Raw genomic sequence first — 20,111 nt, 5'->3', positions numbered from 1 at the left:
AGAATTTTTTAAATATTGCAATGATAATTCTTAATGGATTGGCAACAAACTGCTTCAATCAATAAATGCTTGATTGATGATTATCAGTTATCAAAAGTTGTTTACCCGGACAGAAATCAAAGCGGAGTGAATCGTGATTTAGTGTTACAGAACCAGAAAGAATTGTAGCGATTTAGCATTTTATCAAATTCTATTTAATATTTATACCTGGTTTTGTTATCTTAATTACGGCTATGTTGGACATACGACCAAACAATAGTATATATGTAAATAATTTAAATGAAAGAATAAAGAAGGAAGGTATTCTGACCATTCATTTTTTTACTCTTTCTAACTATTTGTACGCATATTAAATGTAATTGTACTAAAATTGCGCATTAGTATAGTCTGCTATGTGACAAAATTCATTAAAGAAAGGATCTGTATCTATGTTTAACTATCTTTGTAATAAAATAGTTGTAGTTAACTACAAAAATTCCAATTAAAAATCCAGGTAATCACTCCTTAAAATATACAGCGTGCTAACCAACCCATTTCGTGAGAAATGCATTTGAAAAATTGAACATACACTATATTAAGGGTGCACAAATGAAGTACTTCCCGCGACAAAACCTGAACGCAAAGGGAAAAGTAGCTAATTTTTTTTCTCTTTTGGAAATAAAGGAAAAATTTGAATCATCACACATTTAAACGGACATAAAACATGCTGCTTTCATCATAGATCTGTGCAGTTTTCTATCGCTTTTCGATGACTTTTATTACGGATTTCCAAATGGTTTTAAAAATTTTATTGTTTCTGATGCGAAAATTTCAAATTAAAGTTCTTAATTTTTGACAGATTTTATTTTTGCCCATTTTGTCGTTATTCCAAGTGATGGATAATTCCGTGGGCCGCGCCAACTGCAATTGCCATGGTTCCCAATAGATTTTTAAGCTTGCAAATTTTTTTTGAGAAAAAAAACATGTAGTTGTTCGCTTGGTGGTGTCTACGACTCATACCTATCCAGTTGGTCCCTTTTTGTGATGTTTTATTTGTTTCTCGCGGTTCCCTGCCCAAAAGTTGCCAAGACTTCTCAATTATTCTGCCACTGATCATAATATAGAAATCTTTCCATCGTGTTTTTCCATCGACTTTTCGATCGTGTTTTTAGCAAATGTTGGATTATCATGTGATTTTTGATATTTTAATATATTATTAAGACTCACGAGTTACGTATTGTGCAATTTAATAATAACTTTTGAGGTTTTTATTTGTGCTAACTTCATCATTAATCCAGGGTACTTTTCTACTATTTTTTTGGCAGTTATTGCTACGCAATTTCAAATTGTTTGGAAAAATCTTAATATTTTTTATGAGTAGTATTACGACCCTCAAACTGGGGAATTAAATGCGTGCTTTATTTGTGCCAATTTCAGAACTGGGGTTTTGACTTCAAAAACTAATTTTTGACCTGAAGGTTGTAAAAGCCATCAAAACCCTACTTTTTTCCTTATGTTGATGTACAGCAAGCAATACATTATTTAACAAAATTTTCTTTGCAATTAATAATTAATCTTCCTCTCAGGTACATATATAATTATTTTAATACGTTATCAAATATAAATTTTTAGAAACTGTGAAGCATATTTTTTAGTCTTAATTTGCAATAAGATTAATAGTCAAATTTTTGCACTTACAAAATATTAAAAATATGCTTAAAAAAATTGAGGTTCATGATGTAATAGCATTTGATAGCAAATGTACTCTATGCATTCAATGCAAAAACAGTGTTCTGTACTATTTCATTTACTTAGCAGATTTTTTCAGCAGCCTAGCCTTTCTTACAGCAAAGATTTAACAAAAGAATTCCTAGGCTAGCTAATTTGTAGCCCTATTTCAAACCATCCTTTATTAAGGCCATCTTATCACAATTTTTAGAGTGCAATGCTTCAAATATTTTAATATTTGAAACTAATAATGTGATATGTATAATGAAATAAAATCTATAAATGTAGAATAAATATTTTTTTAAATAAATATTTATTTTACTTAAGATTTTGGAAATCTGATATAATCATTAGAAAATAACCTAATCATATTTTTATCAATTATCTTAAATAATTTTTTGTAAAATATTTCATATTTTTTTAATTTATTGTTTTATGATTTAAGATGCTGTTTTTATAAATTTGAACCAATTGAAATACAATGTCACCAAAGATCTGGGCTTTTGACAAGAAGGTAAAAACTGTCATGCGTCAAAAACTTGTCAACCTTGCCGATTACATTACTAAGGGATTTCAGGATTTTTTATCGTTCTTTTGGCAGTTATTATTACTACGCTTTTCCTCATAATTTTGAAATTCAATCCTGATATTTTAATATGATATTATTGTTATTTGTGAGTTTCAAACAGTGCATTTTAATAATCACTTTTAACTTGCATTATTTTTTGTGATTGCATCGTGAACCTAAGGTATTTTTCTATCTTTATTTATTTGTTTATTTTTCCAGCTTTTGCTACTCATTTCTATACATATTTTTTAAAAAATCTTGATATTTTTAATGCAATATTATTGTAGTACAATGATATAATTCTATATGATATTCAAATATGGGTTTTTAACTCTTTACTGTTTTTGAACTTTACTTCTAATTTTTTGTAACTTAAACTGTTTAAAATTTAACATTCATAAAATCTTTTATATTTCACTAAATATAAATGAATTTGTACATTTTTGAGTAATCATTCTTTAAAATCTGACTTTTTAATTATTATATTTTCTGCTTATTGTTTTTCCTAATATGTTCTCATTTAAAAAATTTATTGTTACATTAAAGTGTCAAGTAACAAAATATATAAAATAATGTTTAAACTGTATTCCATTTGTAAATAGAAAAATTTTTATTAAAAGAAGCAAAAAAAAAAAAAAANAAAAAAGTGAGAAAGTAATGTAATTTAAATGTCAAGTAATGTATAATATTTTTAGAAATACAGTAAATAAAATGAAATAGAATTAATAATATAATAAAATTATTATAGAAAAAGTAAGAGAAGAAGAAGCAGTCCAATGTTGGATTCAAACATTTGGTTGTTAGACATGTACTCTTACTGGATCAATGTGCCATTATCAAAGTGAACATTTAGCTAATGTATAAAGAGTGCTTGCATGTTCAAAGGCATTTATCTTGAAATTGCCTTAGTAGTGTGCTCTATTTTACAGGGTTGGCAGGTTTTTGACATGTGACAGTTTTTGACAGTTTAAACCATGGTTTAAACCGTCACGTCAAAAACCTCACTGTCAAAAATGTCGAAAATGTCAAAAACCTATATTCATATGTGAAATTTAATTAATACATAAAATTTATATATTTTTTATAAAGGATAGTGTTTCTAAATATGTTCTAGAAAAAATAAATTTAAAATTTTGAAGAAACACTTATATTTTGAATAGTAACCAAAATCTTGTACTTTTGAAAACTCACATCTTTTGTAATATTATGTATTCATTTTCATGTGTTATTGAAAATCTGCAGTGATATTATTAAGAAATTTATTTATAACCAAATTTAGTGTATAGTATAGATTATACTAAAAATTAGACATTTTTAAAGATAAACATTAGCAGTTTTGTACATTAGACATCTTCTTTTAAAGAAAAATCTTTTTAATATTCTTTTAAATCTTCTTAATAATCTTTTTAACATAAGACAATACAAATTTAAGTGCTTTCTGTTAAATACACAGAGTAGTTAGTGTCGATTTACAGTATATTCAGCCTATTCATTTACTATGCTGAAAATTTAGTTTATCCAAATACTTGTGAATTTCATTTTGCTGAATACTATATAGTTTTGTTGAATATCTAAATATTCAGCTGTTGAATAATTACTTCTTGCTTTCAAGATATGCATTATTTGTATTCTTAATACAAGTGGAGAAAAAAAAATTAAGAGATAAAAATTGTTTTAAAATGATAAGTGTAATAATTATAAATAAATATAATAAACAATATGAATTATATTTATCATTATTCATAAATATAACTACTTTTAAATTCAAATTAACATACTGGATAATAAAGATATTCGGTATAACATTAAAATTTTTTTTCATACACTTGTATCAAGTTTGTATTTATACAACATAACTTGTAAGTTCCTTATAAATATTAGTTATATGTTCCTTATATGTCAAAAATGCATAGTAATAAACTTTTAATTTTCTTAAGTATCAAAAAAAAAATTTTTTTTTTAAATATAAATATTTAAACAATTTTTGTGCAAAATTTTTCTGCACATGCATTTGAATATAAATTTCTGAGATTTTAAATCTGTTATTTTACCTTAATTTTAATTAAAAAATATTTTAAAACCTGCTGATTACCTATAGTATAATTAAATTTCAATATAATGCATGGCAACTGTTGGTAGTTTTGAAGTTTATATATTTTCTTGGCAAACTTCAGTTTTTGACATTTTTGACGGGTTTTTGACGGTTTAAACCAGTATTATACCCTTGTCATGTCAAAAACCACTTTTTGACGTCAAAAACCCAACCCTGCTATTTTATCTTAAGGGGTGAACATCCTTGAGTTACAGTACTAATATAAAAAGTTTAATCTCAAAGTGTTATTTCTGAGTCGAGCCATCTACGTGTTAGACGAAGCTTGGAGAAAGTTATCAAAATACAAAAGCATTGCATCAGTTGGTTGCTTGTTTGACTATTGTTTGTTTGTCTCTAATTCACACAAATGAAATAAAAATTATGGAAAACGCATAATGAAAAAAATTACAACACAGAAGAAAAAAATTACTTAACCAGAAATTTATCATTTGAATTTCTGGTAAATAGCGATTAATAGCATATAATAAAACATGGTTGATAAATGTAAAATATGAGTAACAAGTTAAAATACTGTATGCATAAAGAATTTCAGTTCTTTCTTACTATTTTTCCATACAGCTTTTAAAGAAAACTGTTTTATCTTCCTATGTAAAATATCTGAAAATTATGATTATTATTAAAATAAATATTATGTTTCTACGGCCTGTAGCAACATCTAAACGTAATATATGTGTATATAATTGAAAAATTAAAAATAATCTTCAATTTTTAATCATGCATTTGAATTATCAATTTTTCACATGTCCAAATTCTTACCTGATGTGGTTTATCTAATGTTCAAAAAAAAAAAAAAAATTATATAATATTCTGCTCTACATAAATTTCGAAATTGAGCCATCACTTTTGACATTATTTATATGTGCCTATTTAATTGTAGTGCACATAAGTCGTTTTGTTTATTTATTTTTTAAGTTATTGCTATGGCTATCCCTGTTTCTTAAAATGGTGATATTTTTAACATGATATGATTATGACTTTACAATCATTCTTATAATTTTTTTTTTGTGTGACTTGATTTATTTGTGTTAATTTTCTCTTAAATCTAAGTAACTCTTCGCTTAGATTTATTACCATAGGAAGTTGTTACTATCTGATTGTAAAAATTCCAATATTTTTATTATGGCAATTGAATTTTGAATTGCATGTTTAATCGTTTTTGACGCATTTTGTATGTGGTAATTTCATACCAAGTCCAAGTAATCTTTTAACTCCTTTTTTTCCTCTAGTACTTATTGCTAAGCATTTTTAAATGATTCTAAAAATCTATAATTTTAATAAGATATAATTACAACACTCAAATTTTTAATTGTTCATTTTAAATTATCACTTTTGACACACTTTGTTTCAATTTCATCACATGTACAAAAAAAGATTTTTTTAATGATGTTTTCGACAGTTTTTGCTTTTGTTATACCTATTGTTTTAAAAAATGCAAAATTTTTACTGCATTATTATTATGACTTGCAAGTTATGAATACAACATTTAAATTATTTCTTTTTGACATGCTTTATTTGTTTATTTGTGCCAACTTCATTGCAAATCCAAATGATCTTAGGATCATTTTTTGATCCCTTATTTCTACACATTTTTCTATGTTTGGAAAATTGATATTTTTAATGCAATACAGTAAATACGCTATCAAATAATGACCAACGGACACACAACAACTAATTTAAATTATCACTTATAGAATTAAATTTTAAAAATCTCAGAAATAATATACAGTCAATTGAATTATATTTTATGTAGAATTCCAACATTAGTATTTAAGCTTTTTTTTTTATGAACAGAACTGTTTGTACTGAATATAAGTTTTTATTTTACTAAATATAGGAAACATAATTTAAGACCAGTTGAAAGAATTTAGGTTTTTAGTTTATTTTGTCTCTATTAGAGTATGAGAGACATTTTTATTTTATTAACACTTTTTTTTTTCAAACTGTACTGTAATCAATTGACTAAAAACAAAGTTATATTTTTGTTTCAGAACTTCGCAGATCATTGTATGCTATCTTTTCTCAATTTGGCTCTGTTGTGGATGTAGTTGCACTGAAAACAGCAAAAATGAGAGGTCAAGCTTTTATTGCTTTCCGAGATATTAATAGTGCCACTAATGCTTTGAGATCTATGCAAGGTTTTCCTTTTTACGATAAACCAATGGTAAGGTTCAAAAAAATAAGTTCCTTTTATTTTTTTATCAATAAAAAATTATGTCATGATAAATGGAAGCAGTGGTTGTGGAACAAATTTATTGGGAGTGCATTGACATTATGATATTGACGGGATGCAAATTTTGCTATTAAAACATATTTATATCAGTACTTCAAACTAGTAACTTCTTACAGTGATTTGTTTTCTCTTCTGTTTTTGTCCTAGTATGATGTGACCAAACTTAAGAAAATTTCTTTTTTTCACATTAGCTGCAATGCTGAAACAAATAGAACTACAGTAGGGAACCAATTATCCGGAACGATCGGGACCATGGCTATTCCGGATAACTGATTTTTCCGGTTTTCTGAATCACTACAAAAAGCCGTTTTTTTTATTGTTAAACCCAACTAAAAAAAAAAAAAATTTATGGAAATAATCTTAAAAAGAAGAAAAAACGATGAAGTAATACACTAATGGTTATTTAAAAAGTGATGGTAAGGTAAACATCTTTCAAAAAAGAAAGAAAAATCCTAAAATCTTATGAGGAAAAAAAATATTTTTTAAAAAAATGGCGGGAAAATTTCTAGAATTTCGTTCCGGTTTTTTGGTTTTCTGATTTCCGGATAACGGGCTCTGTACTGTATAAGTTTGACAAGAATGAGAATTTTTAACAAAAACTCAGCGAGAAGTGATTTTTTTCATTGTTTCTCTTTTTCCCATTGGAAATTAAAAAAATTTATCTTCATGTTCTGTCATTTTATAATTTTTTTTTTTTTTTTCGAAATCATATTTCTTTTTGGATTGGGAATTTTTTATTCTTCTTATTACCATTTTAAAATTTGGGAAGGATCTGCAACATTGTTTTAGGAACACTGTCTGGGAGAATACATTTAGCGGTCGTCATAAGATCATTTTTAACTAATGCATTTATGGTCCCGCGGGTCGTATAGACTTTTTTTCACATGTTTCAAATTTTCCTCATTAGATTCACACTATCACTTTAGCGATAAGCCTGATATTGTGTTATAGTTATATTTTAATGAACTTATTATCGTTCCACTAGGCATGTACTAGGCTTTTTTCTAATCGTAAATCCAAGTTTTAAGGCCCACCGGTTAGGTTGCAGAGCTGTTAGCTTGTCTAAATGCAAAACCAATGGCTGCGGGTTTTGAATCCCGCTCAGGGCATGGATGTTTCTTTATATCTGTTGTCCTCTTTTGTGTGTTAATGTGGCCCACCCTATGAATGGGTATCAGTGTCAGTGTGATGTGGGTAACGTTGCTCGCCTCTTAGGTGCACCTGTGACTTAGGTTCACAGTTGCCCTCTGGGAAATGTTAAATGAGCAGCACTTCCGACATCTTCCGAGGTCTAGAAGGAAAGTTCAGTACTTGTTGTTAAGAATAAAAGTTTTACGGCCCTAGTTCCGGGTTTCACAGTCCATAAAAACTGCTTAATTTTGGTACATGGTTTTTAAATGTCCTCAATTTTCAGTATCACTATAATTGCTAGGAACAATTTTTCAGTCTTCAAAAATATTAAAAACAAAAACAGGGGTCGCATTCCCCCTAAAATTCATAAAATTCCTAAAACTATGTGCAAACCCTAAAATTCCTAAAAATCTGATAAAATTTTGTTGGTGTTCCTAAAAAATTAGAGTTATAGGCTAAATATAAATAAAAATGCAATAATCTAAAATATAAGAATTTAACTGCATTAATTAAAACTGTTTTAATTTTGCCACATGGGAACTCTGATCCTGAGAGAGGTTTTTCGATAAATAAAGCAATGCTTAATGTGAGTCACCATGAGAATACTATTATGTCTCTTAGACTAATCAAAGATACCATTCGAAATTATGGAGGAGTGTTGAAGATCACCACAACACTATTGAGGGCAGTAAAATAATCTCACAAATCATATCAAGAATATATTAGAAAAATGATCATGATTAATTTGTTTTTCTCTAACTTCTAATATAAATTGCTGATTTGAAATCTAATAATATCACACAATAGTTTTTCTTAATAAAGGTAAAGGGTAATAATAAAGTTTTGATTAATAAGGTAAAAATTAAAATAAAAATCCAAGTTGGTGTTAATTTATTTTTTCTCTTGATTTATTCTCACTTTTGTCTGTTCCTGAATTATGCACTTAATTTCTGATAGGTAATATGTAAAGTTGAAATTTCATTTTTACACTTTAGAGATTTCATTCTTGACTTAATAAATTTCAGAGCTTTATTTTATGGCTTGCAATTATTTATGATATGTGTGGATGAATTGTAATAATCTTCTGTTATGCGATAAACTACCGTGTGATCTGTTTTTATCCTAGCAAAATCATATATTACCCCTAAAATTTACCTAAAATTTTTTGAAAAAAGTTCCTAAAATTACCCTAAAATTTTAAAAAACTTTGCTGCTACCCCTGCAAAAAGTTGTTCCTTTACTGCCTGGAATGAGACCATGCAATAATGTATATACCCTTATGGATAAAACATGTTATTAATAGGAAAAAAATGGGGGGGGGGGGTAATTGACAATTTATCTAGATTAGCCCACAATTAACTATGTTATGAATGTCTAGCAGCAAAATATAAAACTTGTTTTAATAATTATTTCAATGTTTTCCCCAAATTTCTTTATTTACTCTTCTTTTTTAGTATGTATGAAAAAAATGCAAACTAATTTACGTAATGAACATAATAATTTCATTTAAATTAAATTACAATAACAATAATTATAATTTCATATAAATTAAAAAATATTGTAAGGTTAAAGGAAATCCATTGTTCTATAAAGAACATTAACTTCACTTTTCCATGTATGCTCTTAAAATAAGTGGCATAAATTTCAATTTATGTATCAAATTAATTTTTCATTAATTATTTGAAAGTTTTGTTCTAAGGCCAATTATTTTGCTTTTTAAGCTTAACCTAATGATCTTGTTCAATAAATTTTGAAAAAACCCACCTTGGAAAGAAATGAGTTTCTTTAAGTGGGCCCATTAAAAAAAAAAAAACCAATTTGGGTTCGCAAAATTTGCTTGGACCCACTTTGGCAACGCTTGGTAGTAACTACAAAATTTTATCAGTACTTGCGTTATAACGAAATTGTTTTCTTATTTTTTTATTTATTTATTTTATTGAAAAAGGGTAAATAATGGAATTTTTTCCTTATTTTTAGCGCATATCATACTCTAAATCTGATTCTAATGCCATAGCAAAAATCAAAGGCACTTATGTTGATAGATCAGCTCTTGGTAAGCATGCATTAGAGGCTGCAGAATTGAAAAAAGGAAAAAAGAAAGCAAAAGAGCCTGGAAAGGGAAATCCTTTACTTCCTGGATTGATTCCTGGAGTTGCATCAGGTTCATTGGTTCAGAGTATGGTTGCCAATTCATTACCTCAGACAAAGCAAACAGTGTGTAAGTAATAGTTTTATTACTTTTAAGTATATGTGCCTCAGCTTGTACAAATGAAGTTAACAACTTTGAGGTGGCCTAATACTATACTCTATCATCCATAATTTTGTTTTCCCATTTTTTGTGTGTCTGACAATTTATTTCCCTCTTGATTTCCTTTCGATAACAATGCAATGTTGTTTGTGTTCAATACAGCCTAAACACTTCTGGTTCTTTATCCCTTTAAATTTTAATACTATTGTGTATACACACCTTCTTAGTATGTTTATTTGTACATAAAAATTTTTTGACAGAATCAAAGATGACTATTAGTTTTGTAAAGTGTATACAGTGCACTCCCGATTATCCGGGTTAATCACCGGGACAGGTCGCACGGACAATCGAAAAACACGGATAATCCGAAAACTCCTTTTATTAAAGAAAAATTCAATATCAGTACAAAAAATATGAAAATTACTAACATTTGCATGCATAACATCAAACTAGGAATTTTCCTTATTAAAAAATGTGTAATGCGTCTTCGACATATATCGATGCACATATTTCACGAACCGCAGTAATGTCACTGTAATCAAATTCTCCCATATAATCTAATAAAGTTTCCACAGAGCAGCAGAATAAAAAATTGTATTTCATTCATTTACTACATCTTCTGCATCAGTTACTATCGTCACTATTTGATTTAACAACATAGCGATGTCTTCATCAGTCAAATACTGAAAGCCAGGCTCACATGCATCGCTTTGAAACCAATCTTCTAAATTTTCTTCATCAAGGCTTGTTCGAGAATACTGTTATATTTTTCTTGAACATCTGAAGAGGATTGTTCATCAAGCGGTATGATCTTTCTCATAGATCGTGATAACGTAGACAATTTTGCCTTTGACCATGCTGCTGATATTCCATGTACTGCAATCCAATAACGAATATTGCTTCCAAAAATTTGGTGGTGTTGTAATTCATGAATCAAAATTTTTTAATCTTGAAAATGTTTCTCTTTATCTTTTTTGTGTGACTCCGGAATGAGCACGGATAATCCGTGCACGGTTAATCGAGAGTGTACTGTATTTAAAATTTCACTGTAATTGTATTTCTGGATAGTTTGCCCAGTAAGTGCATTCCATTTTTCAACACCTTGTAGCCTTGCTGTATTTTAAAGATTATTTTATTTGTATGTTTTAAGAAATTTTGGAACCTCATTTTATTTTTCTGTGAATTGTACTTTTTGACTTCGGATCTTAAAGCAATTTGTTGCAAAGACATATTTTTCCAGTCTTTTTATTAATTCAGGCATCATAAAATGTAGTTTTTTATGGTCTTCAACATTTTTGCTTAGCTATCTATTTATTACTTTTCTGTTCCTCTAAAACTGTTTAAATTCTACTTAAAGAGTTGTTTATAACTTTAGACATATCAACAGGAAGCTTTCTTCACTATTTTTTAAGCGACATTCAATTAATTTTGTAATAAATACTTCTGATCGCAAATAAAATAGCAACCAAGAATTATAAAATCAGAGTGTCAAAAAATTCTAAAAGATTGACTTCAAATTAAAATACAAATTTTAATTAGCAGACAATATTTTTTTTAAAGAATATGTGTACTCAACTTAGTAATTGTATACTGTAAAAATATCAACATTATTAATGCATAGAGAAAGGTAAAAAACAACTTAAAAACTTTAGTAAAAAAAACAACAACTTTGAAATTATTATATATAATTTGTAATACTTTGTTTTTAAATATTTCAGGAAAATTGATATTATTGTTCTTAGTAAACTAAAGAATATTAATTGCATAAAAATTTAATTCAAGGTGGCCCCCAAAAGCCAATTATTTTTTTCCCTAGGTCCCTTTACCAAAAAAAACGCTCTACTTGCATAAATATTTGATAGAAAAAAAAAAGACATGTTTACTTTTATATTTTTGAAATTAGACACATATAAAAAAATATATGAGTTTTCTCTTTATTTTTCGATTTTATTTATTTTTATGGAAGTGTAAAACTAACTCTATAAAATGTTATATGGTCCTGATCCTTTAGTTTAGATAGTTATACGTCACCTTCGGTGTCATTTATTGCTGGAGACCCTTTGTACCCTTAAATTTCAGCAACTGATTGAAAAGTGCACAAAAAAGGGCATTCTTGAGACTAAAGTGCAGAAAAACAAAAAAACATTCTTTTCCTAGTAATGTAGACTATGAAAATTATAGTCTATTCCTAATTATAAATCTACTTAACTGAATAGGAGAAAGTACTTTTATCTACTTGACTGACTAGGAAAGTATTTTTATATAGAAGGGAAAAAAATATTTATGAAACATTCCTACCACTGCCAAACTAAATTTAATATGTATTTATTTGTTCTGGTTAAAGCTCACTTTTTTTTAAAATCATTTTCAGCTACTACTCCTACTATCACTGTGACATCAGAACAACCACCAAATCAAATCCTGTTCCTTACCAACTTGCCAGTAGAAACAAATGAGTTGATGTTATCTTTATTATTTAACCAGTAAGCAACTTCATTATTCTTAGAAAGTGTTTTAATATTGTGTCTTTTACTTTAATGCTGTTGTTTTAATATCATGAAAAAAAACATATACTACTATTTTTAATTGTATATATATTTTCTAATAAACTTATACTTTATAACTATTATATCTGTGCATGATGTTGCACACTTTGTGGAATGCTATTAATATCTACTGTATTACCCCACATTAGCCAGTATGCTTAAATTGCTGATAATTCTGGGCTCATTTTGCAAGATAAAAAGTGAATTTTCCAACTCAGTTCTACTCACAAATCAAACCACGATAGAGGAAATAATCATAAGAGAAATGGTATTTTTTTCTTCTTTTTTTTCAGGATGTCATGAGTTTATTTTGAGGGGGGGGGGGCAAATACAAGCCTGTTTTCTTCAGCTGATTCTTTATAGTTAAGAGTAATCAAACAGCACTTCCGCTTCCTAGTTCACTAAAGCGGTCCGATTTCTATTTATTTATAGATGCTCTCTCAAAATGAGTAATTGTGTGGTAGGTGAACACGTTAAAAATCGAAGCTGTTAAGCTGAAAAGATGTTGGAGCTGTGTTTTGGCTTTTATGCTGGAAACTTTAAATAAGCTTGATGAACTAAAAGGTAAAATAAGTGCCACAGTGAAATACTTTTCTATACTGAGGTCTTGTGTACAAGACTGGATAAAACAAAAAGAAAAATTGATTGTTTTTCAAAGTGATTAAAAGAAAAAATTACCATCTGAAAACAAGAGAGCCAAAACATGCAGTTTCTTAAAATTGAAAACATTTTGTTGGTCTGAGACATTTTGTTGGAGAGAGAAAAGTATGAAGGCTTCTAAACTGTTTTAGAATAAAAATGCATGCATTACAAATTTTAAAAAGTTTGCATAGTAATGAAAGCAATAATATTGATTTAGCATCTAATGGTTAGTTGTAAAGGTTTGTAAAATGTCATAGCATTGTATCTATATCTGTGACAAGCATTGAACAAAAGATTCTGGAAAATACAAGGTAATTGTGCAGTAATTTTTTTACTTATTTTGATTGGGCATCCGAAGATATGGATATTGGTTGCATTAGGAATATGGACAAATCACCTTTACGGTTCACTTTACTCCCACATAAAACTTTGACTAAAGGTCTTAAAGTTATACCTTGTAAAGCAATAGGAAATTTAAAAAAAAAAATAAAAAATTGCACTGCACTGTTGTTATGAGTGCTATGGTAAATAATGTGAAACTCAAGCCTATGACTACTTTTTTTAAGGATTAAAATACATTCTTGAAGGTGAATTTCCAAAGAAGGTAGTGGTAACTATTGCTATCAAAAGCAACAATCTTTTCTAATCTCAGCATTAGCACGGCATCCCTTCATGAGCCTGGGTCTTCCTCAGAAGCTTTTCCCATCCTGCCCTTCTCCCAGTTATTGATTTCCAGTTCTTTACTTTTAGGATCGCAAAATCCTCATCAACACAGTCCTCCTATCTCTTTTTGGGCCTTCCTCTTGGCCTTTTATTGGAGGGGGTTGCATTAAAGACTCTTACTGCTGTTCGTTCTGGACTCATTCTCGCTACATGCCCGGCCCATCTCATTCTACTTAGTTTAATAGATTTAATGATATCATCACTATTAAAGTTCTTATATATTTCAAAAATATATATTTTTCTCCGGTTGTTGTTATCGAGGATAGTGACAAAGATGGTTATGGTAACTATTGCAAAGATGGTAGTGGTAACTATTGCTATCAAAAGCAACAATCTTTTCTAATCTCAGGATTAGCATGGCGTCTCTTTATAAGCCTGGGTCTTCCTCAGAAGCTTTTCTCATCCTGCCCTTCTCCCAGTAATTGATTTCCAGTTCTTTACTCTTAGGATCGCAAAATCCTCATCCACACAGTCCTTCCATCTCTTTTTGGGCCTTCCTCTTGGCCTTTTATTGGAGGAGGTTGCATTAAAGACTCTTACTGCTGTTCGTTCTAGGCTCATTCTCACTACATGCCCGGCCCATCTCATTCTACTTAGTTTAATAGATTTAATGATATCATCACTATTAAAGTTCTTATATATTTCAAAAATATTTTTTTTTCTCCGGTTATTGTTATCGAGGATAGTGACAAAGATGGCTCGTCTTTTCTAATCTATCTAAAATCTAATTAATATTTATGACTATAAAGCCTGGGCTTATACTCATCACATTATTATTTCAAACCCAGGTCCCTTCTAGTGCTAGGTTGTGCCAAACTTTACTGAAAACAACAGTTAAATCGAGTTTCAGACAACATTTTAAAACGAAACTTGCTGTCATGACAGATGATTTTACTCTTTTATTACAACCTGATGATGTGTTCACTGGAACAAACCATTGAAATTTAAGGGAAATTATGCCTAAGAAAGTTTACTCAAAAGAATATTGTAACTGTTCTATTTAAATCTAATAATTGAATATACAAATAAAAAGTTAAACGATAGTGCAAATTTATTTATTTGTTTTATTGTTCTAGTTGGTCAATATGACAGCATGAATAAATTTTGAAATATCTATTGAATTGATAAAATCATTTATTTTTATTTATATAAGATGTTATTATGAGTTAAGTGTATGAGCATTCACATACATAAAACTTAGATTTTGATATTTCTGTAAAGTTTAAGAGAGAAAAAAAACATTTATAGTAATAAGATTTTCTCATTTTTACATTAATATATTCTGGTGTGCCTCAAACAATTTTTGATATTTTTAATTGGTTGTCAATCAAAAAAGTTAGAGGAACGTTTATTAAAAGTGATAGAGTTGCTGCTATAGAGTGAGAGTTGCTGCTATGAAAACTAATAAAATACTGTTTCTGTAGAGTTACCATTTAAATCCTACATTTTGGATAAAGGCTCTAAGGTATGACAATGATGTGTTCTTTTCTTGTGCAAGAGATATTTTAAAAATTATCTTAGTAAATTTTTTAAAAAAAATTGCCATACGTTATTATTTAAAACTTGAAAACCCAGCTTATAAAAAAAAGATTTTATTCAACTCAAATGTATAAAATTTATATTGATAGGTTATCCTTATAATAAAATATTTGGATGCTTACATCCTAAGAAATGTTCTTTGAAATTACATAAAGAAAGGAAAACATATACTCTCAAAATTGCATCAAGTTTGAAGACTGAAGTCTTAGTATGGAATACTAGCTGCATTTTTTTTTCTCTAATTTTCCCAATATTTTAATGGCCAGTAGTATTTAATGCTGTAGTAGGGAAACTTTTGTAACTGTTATTGTAAATTTTGATTATCTATTGTCACTTTTTTTAAAAAATGAATTTGTAAAATTAATCGCAATTTTCTTTTTATAAGTGAGTAGTGCATAGATTAAAATACAAAATTTATTGTACACAATTATTTTATTTTAAAAATTACGAGTTGATATTTAATAATAATTTTGACTAACTGACAATCATTTATGCTCTCAAAAATGATTTTGTAAATATCCAAATCCATGTCTTGCAATTTGTTTTATTCAATTTTTTGAATTCTTGTTTTAATTTCAGATTCTCTGGTTTTAAAGAAGTTCGATTGGTACCTGGAAGGTCAGACATTGCTTTTGTAGAGTTTGAAAATGAAGTTCATAGTGGAGCAGCTAAAGATGCTCTTCAAGGATTTAAGATAACACCTACACATGCTATGAAGATTACATTTGCCAAAAAATAAGCAATCAGCATGCTTTGTTGCCTTGTTTTTTTCTGCATAATTATTTCATTATTGTCTGTGTTATTCTTCTCTGTGGTAAAATGAATTGTGAATCAACTATTTTGTTGACGAAACAAATAAAATATCTCAACTTATCTGAAAAAAAGTAAAGTGTGGTGATGTTTGATCTTCCTTTCTTAAAAACATTGTCATTGTATATTTCATATATTTGGTAGAATAAAAGGATGAAAATAAGAATAAATAAAAGGGATAAAAATTACTGTCATGATTTTTTTTAATTTTCATATTTTGTTTATTCATGCTGACAAAAGAATGATTACATATTGAAAGAGATTGCTAAGATTCATTACAATAATTTTCAATTTGTTTTAAACTATTCTAAATAGGTTTAGAGTTTTGGACTGGACGCATGTAATTTATTCTCTATAACAATCCAAAATTATATTAGAATGACTAAAATCCAAGCCTTTATGAACTTATTGCAAATAATAAATTAACAGGTTATATTTTTCTAAGATTAGTTTTAAATGAAGCCAGGTAATTTCTATCATATAAGTTCAATATAAATTTAGATTTTCTGATTCATGGTATTTTTAAGTTTGTGTTATAAAATATCTCGCTATAATTAAATTAAATTCTTCATAAACTTAAAGATTTCCAAGCAAATTAAAAAGTTACAGTTAGTAAGTTTTTGATTTTTATCTGTTACAGTGCTTTTCGAATTAAGTGTTAGGCATAGTTCACATAAAACTACTTCACAATGTGTTTGTGCAATTTATTTATTAAATTTAAGATGTGTATCCACATTTATTTCAAATTTAGTTAATAAATAAAATGGTTTTTTGATTTTTTTAAAATTTGGTATTACTTCTTAAATGAAATTTCTACAACAGAAGACCTTTGGATATTAGCAGAAAGGTTTTAGTCAGAACTGGAAAAGCTATTGTGTTCCAAACTCTAATAAATAAATTTTATTTAGATTACAATGGAATTTTTTTTTTTTTTTAATTTATTATTACTTCTTAAATGAAATTTCTACAACAGAAGACCTTTGGATATTAGCAGAAAGGTTTTAGTCAGAACTGAAAAAGCCATTGTGTTCTAAACTTTGCAAACTTTTATTAAAATGCATTAGGCTAAAACATATTTCTTATTGTATCACTTGTATGTGTAAAGCTCCCATCAGAAGCTTTTTAGAATTCTCTACACTCACTTCTGTAGTTCAAAATTTTATAAATTATCTAAAAGAGCTTGCAAATAATTTTTCATTGAGAATAACAGTAAATATATTCAAGTTACCTTTTTTATCGTTTTCTTTCTTTTTAATGTAACACTTTTAAAATAAAAAGATTAAATTTCATTGCTTGCTGGTATGCCATGTTGTTATCATTTTTGCATTGTCTTGCTTCTTTCAATTTCTAACGAAGCTTTCATATTTGATAATTAAATCATTTCATTCAAAGAGAAATAGTCTCAGTGGATGTTAAAAGTTTTGTTTAATCACAGTAACAGAAAAAGCTGAAGATCGCCCAGACTTTTGTGACCTGGAAAAGCTCTTTAATTTTTTATTTTATTTTTAAAAACACCATTGCTCATGTTTTGCTCTGCTTTTATCAATTAAAAAGGTTTTTGCATTAATGGAAAGATTTTCTTATTGCCTAACATGTGAAAGGAAATGTAGAAGTGCAAGTGATACTTGACATAATTTAGAAAAATTGATTTATGAATATTTCTACTTATAATAATTATAGGAAAAAATATTATGAATTTTTTTATTATTTTGCAAGGCATATGGGAGGCTTAAGTTTTACATTGTAAAATTTATATAAGTGCTAAATGACTTTTATTGAATGATTTTCAAGAAATTTGGTTAAAACCTCCCTCTTTTCACAGAGGTTTGATCTACTTATTAAAATAAAATAAAGTGTAAGAAATTTTTAATTGTTCCTTATTTTTCTATACACATTTTTTATTTATATAATTTGAAAAATCAGAATATTTTGCTTTCACTTAAAAAATTAAAGCAAGGATTATACGGTATTCTGATATCCACTAGTTTTTTAAGCAAAATCTACTTATCTTTGAAAAAAAAAAACAAGAGACAGCAGTTATATTCTCTGTTTTCACCACAAATAGTTGAACAATTGGAGTAGGATCTGCAGTTCCGATTGAACTCAAGACCATTTGGACATGGGCCCTACCAACCAAGCTATCCCAGCCCTAAAAATCGAGATAGAAACTTATAAACTTCCAACCCCTATTGTTATCCTCAAGCTACAGTGGATAGTCATAGTGCATGGTGAAAGCATAGCTAGTGTCGCCATTGTTCTGCTATTCGCATTTGTAGTCCATCTTGATCTCCTATGAAAAGTTCAAATGATTGTAAATGGGAAACGTTTAAGATGCTGCAAGTTGAAAGGTAACTTAAGGGACCATTTACACTAGGTGCAAATTTTTTACATACGAATGAGAATTTGGTTAATACCTGAAACCGATGCAGTTCATTAACATCGCACTAGAGCTGCACAATGGGCTATTAGCGATGGTCTGGGAAACATCCCTAAGGATGATCCGAAGACAAGCCATCACAATTTTAATCCTCTGCAGAGGGGATGGCAACCCCGCTTCAGAAGCCCGACGACCAGCACGCGAAGTCGAGCACTTTACGGTAGAACAGTTTAACGAGGATCAATACCGCACAGCCTCGGTCCCTACGCAGACTGACCGAAGCCAATGATGCTTGACTTCGGTGATCTGCTGGGAACCGTGTCTTAACGATCAGTCTACTGAATATTTACAGATATCCTGACCTATCTGATTCTCATTCGCAGGTGTTATTTATTTATTTTTTTTTTTTTTTGCATCAAGTGTGAATAACTATTACTGGAGCTGCATACTAATGAAGGAGTTAGTACGGAAGCCGAATCATATACATGAGCATGTGCAGAGGCATGCTAATTGCAGAAGCAAGCTAATACGCATTGGGATTTATCATTCAATCGCTTTTAACGCTCTGTGAATGATTGGAGCTTGGCAAACAATAATATACTATCATTGTTGGCCATGAATTGGAGCCTACTTAAGTAGAAATCCCTCATGTATGCCTGACTCAGATACACCTGTGATGAAAAAATGTCGCATACACGAATTCGGAGATATGAACGAGAACTAGATTGGCACGGTTTTTGTGCGTAAGTTTGTTTTACCACAGGTTCACACTTGCATCTTCAAATTCGCAAACAGGAGTTTTTGCATGAAAAATGAATGTCACAAAGAAAAAAAATACGAGCATGCGCGAATTGCACTACCGAGTGATCGCTGATGCGAATTAATACAGTGAGAATGTTGGCTTTGCAAATGTATAAAGTTCACTTCTACCGGACTTATTACTGTTAGTGGCAACACAATACTTTATTTACTAACATTTCTTAACGCGACCCCCTAGTGCCGTAGATATAAGGAACCCGTAAGAGGAAGTGAAGGTCCTATCTTCTCGATGGCAACGAAAAACCGGTTTTTAGGGTTACCTTATTTTTGTGGTTTATCTTATTATTGGCGTTTTAAAAAAATTTACTGCCTTTTTTTTTTTTCGTTGAGTGTTTAGTTGTACTAGCTCTGATTTCGAATATAACAATATAATAAAATATAAAAAATGGACAATAAATTGTATTTTTACTTTTAGAGTTAATAAAACTTTTAACTCGATTTAGAAATATGTATTAACTTAGTTAATTACTTATTAATAATTAATTTGATAATTTAATTTTACAATGCTAAACTACTAACAGAGCCTTTAGTAGAGTGTACTTTAATGCAGAGCTGCCATCTAGTGATGGAATTAGTAAATCCCTACAGCAATGAAATGAAAATAGAAAGGAGTGTACAAAAAAAAAATTTAATTTTGGGAGGGATGAATTTTTTTTTT

General features: G+C 28.7%; 1 protein-coding gene across 2 annotated transcripts in view; it reads left to right on the top strand.

Annotated features, from left to right (window-relative positions):
• LOC107456513 (U1 small nuclear ribonucleoprotein A) overlaps nucleotides 1-16,446 on the top strand; it is a 48,592-nt gene extending 32,146 nt beyond the window's left edge. The window contains exons 1-5 of one of the 2 annotated variants that reach the window (XM_043045601.2): nucleotides 66-300; nucleotides 6,377-6,549; nucleotides 9,727-9,967; nucleotides 12,369-12,480; nucleotides 16,027-16,446. In XM_043045601.2, the coding sequence (XP_042901535.1) occupies nucleotides 234-300; nucleotides 6,377-6,549; nucleotides 9,727-9,967; nucleotides 12,369-12,480; nucleotides 16,027-16,186 (753 nt within the window). In that variant the 5' untranslated portion in view covers nucleotides 66-233 and the 3' untranslated portion in view covers nucleotides 16,187-16,446. Of the gene's footprint in view, nucleotides 1-65; nucleotides 301-6,376; nucleotides 6,550-9,726; nucleotides 9,968-12,368; nucleotides 12,481-16,026 lie in introns of those variants that run through there. The other variant, XM_071183436.1, reaches the window with a different exon arrangement.
• Nucleotides 16,447-20,111: the final 3,665 nt, after the last annotated feature.

This window comes from Parasteatoda tepidariorum, chromosome 7 (assembly GCF_043381705.1).
Source record: "Parasteatoda tepidariorum isolate YZ-2023 chromosome 7, CAS_Ptep_4.0, whole genome shotgun sequence".
NCBI classification, from domain to species: Eukaryota; Metazoa; Arthropoda; class Arachnida; order Araneae; family Theridiidae; genus Parasteatoda; species Parasteatoda tepidariorum.
This window is presented reverse-complemented; position numbering and strand designations above follow the sequence as displayed.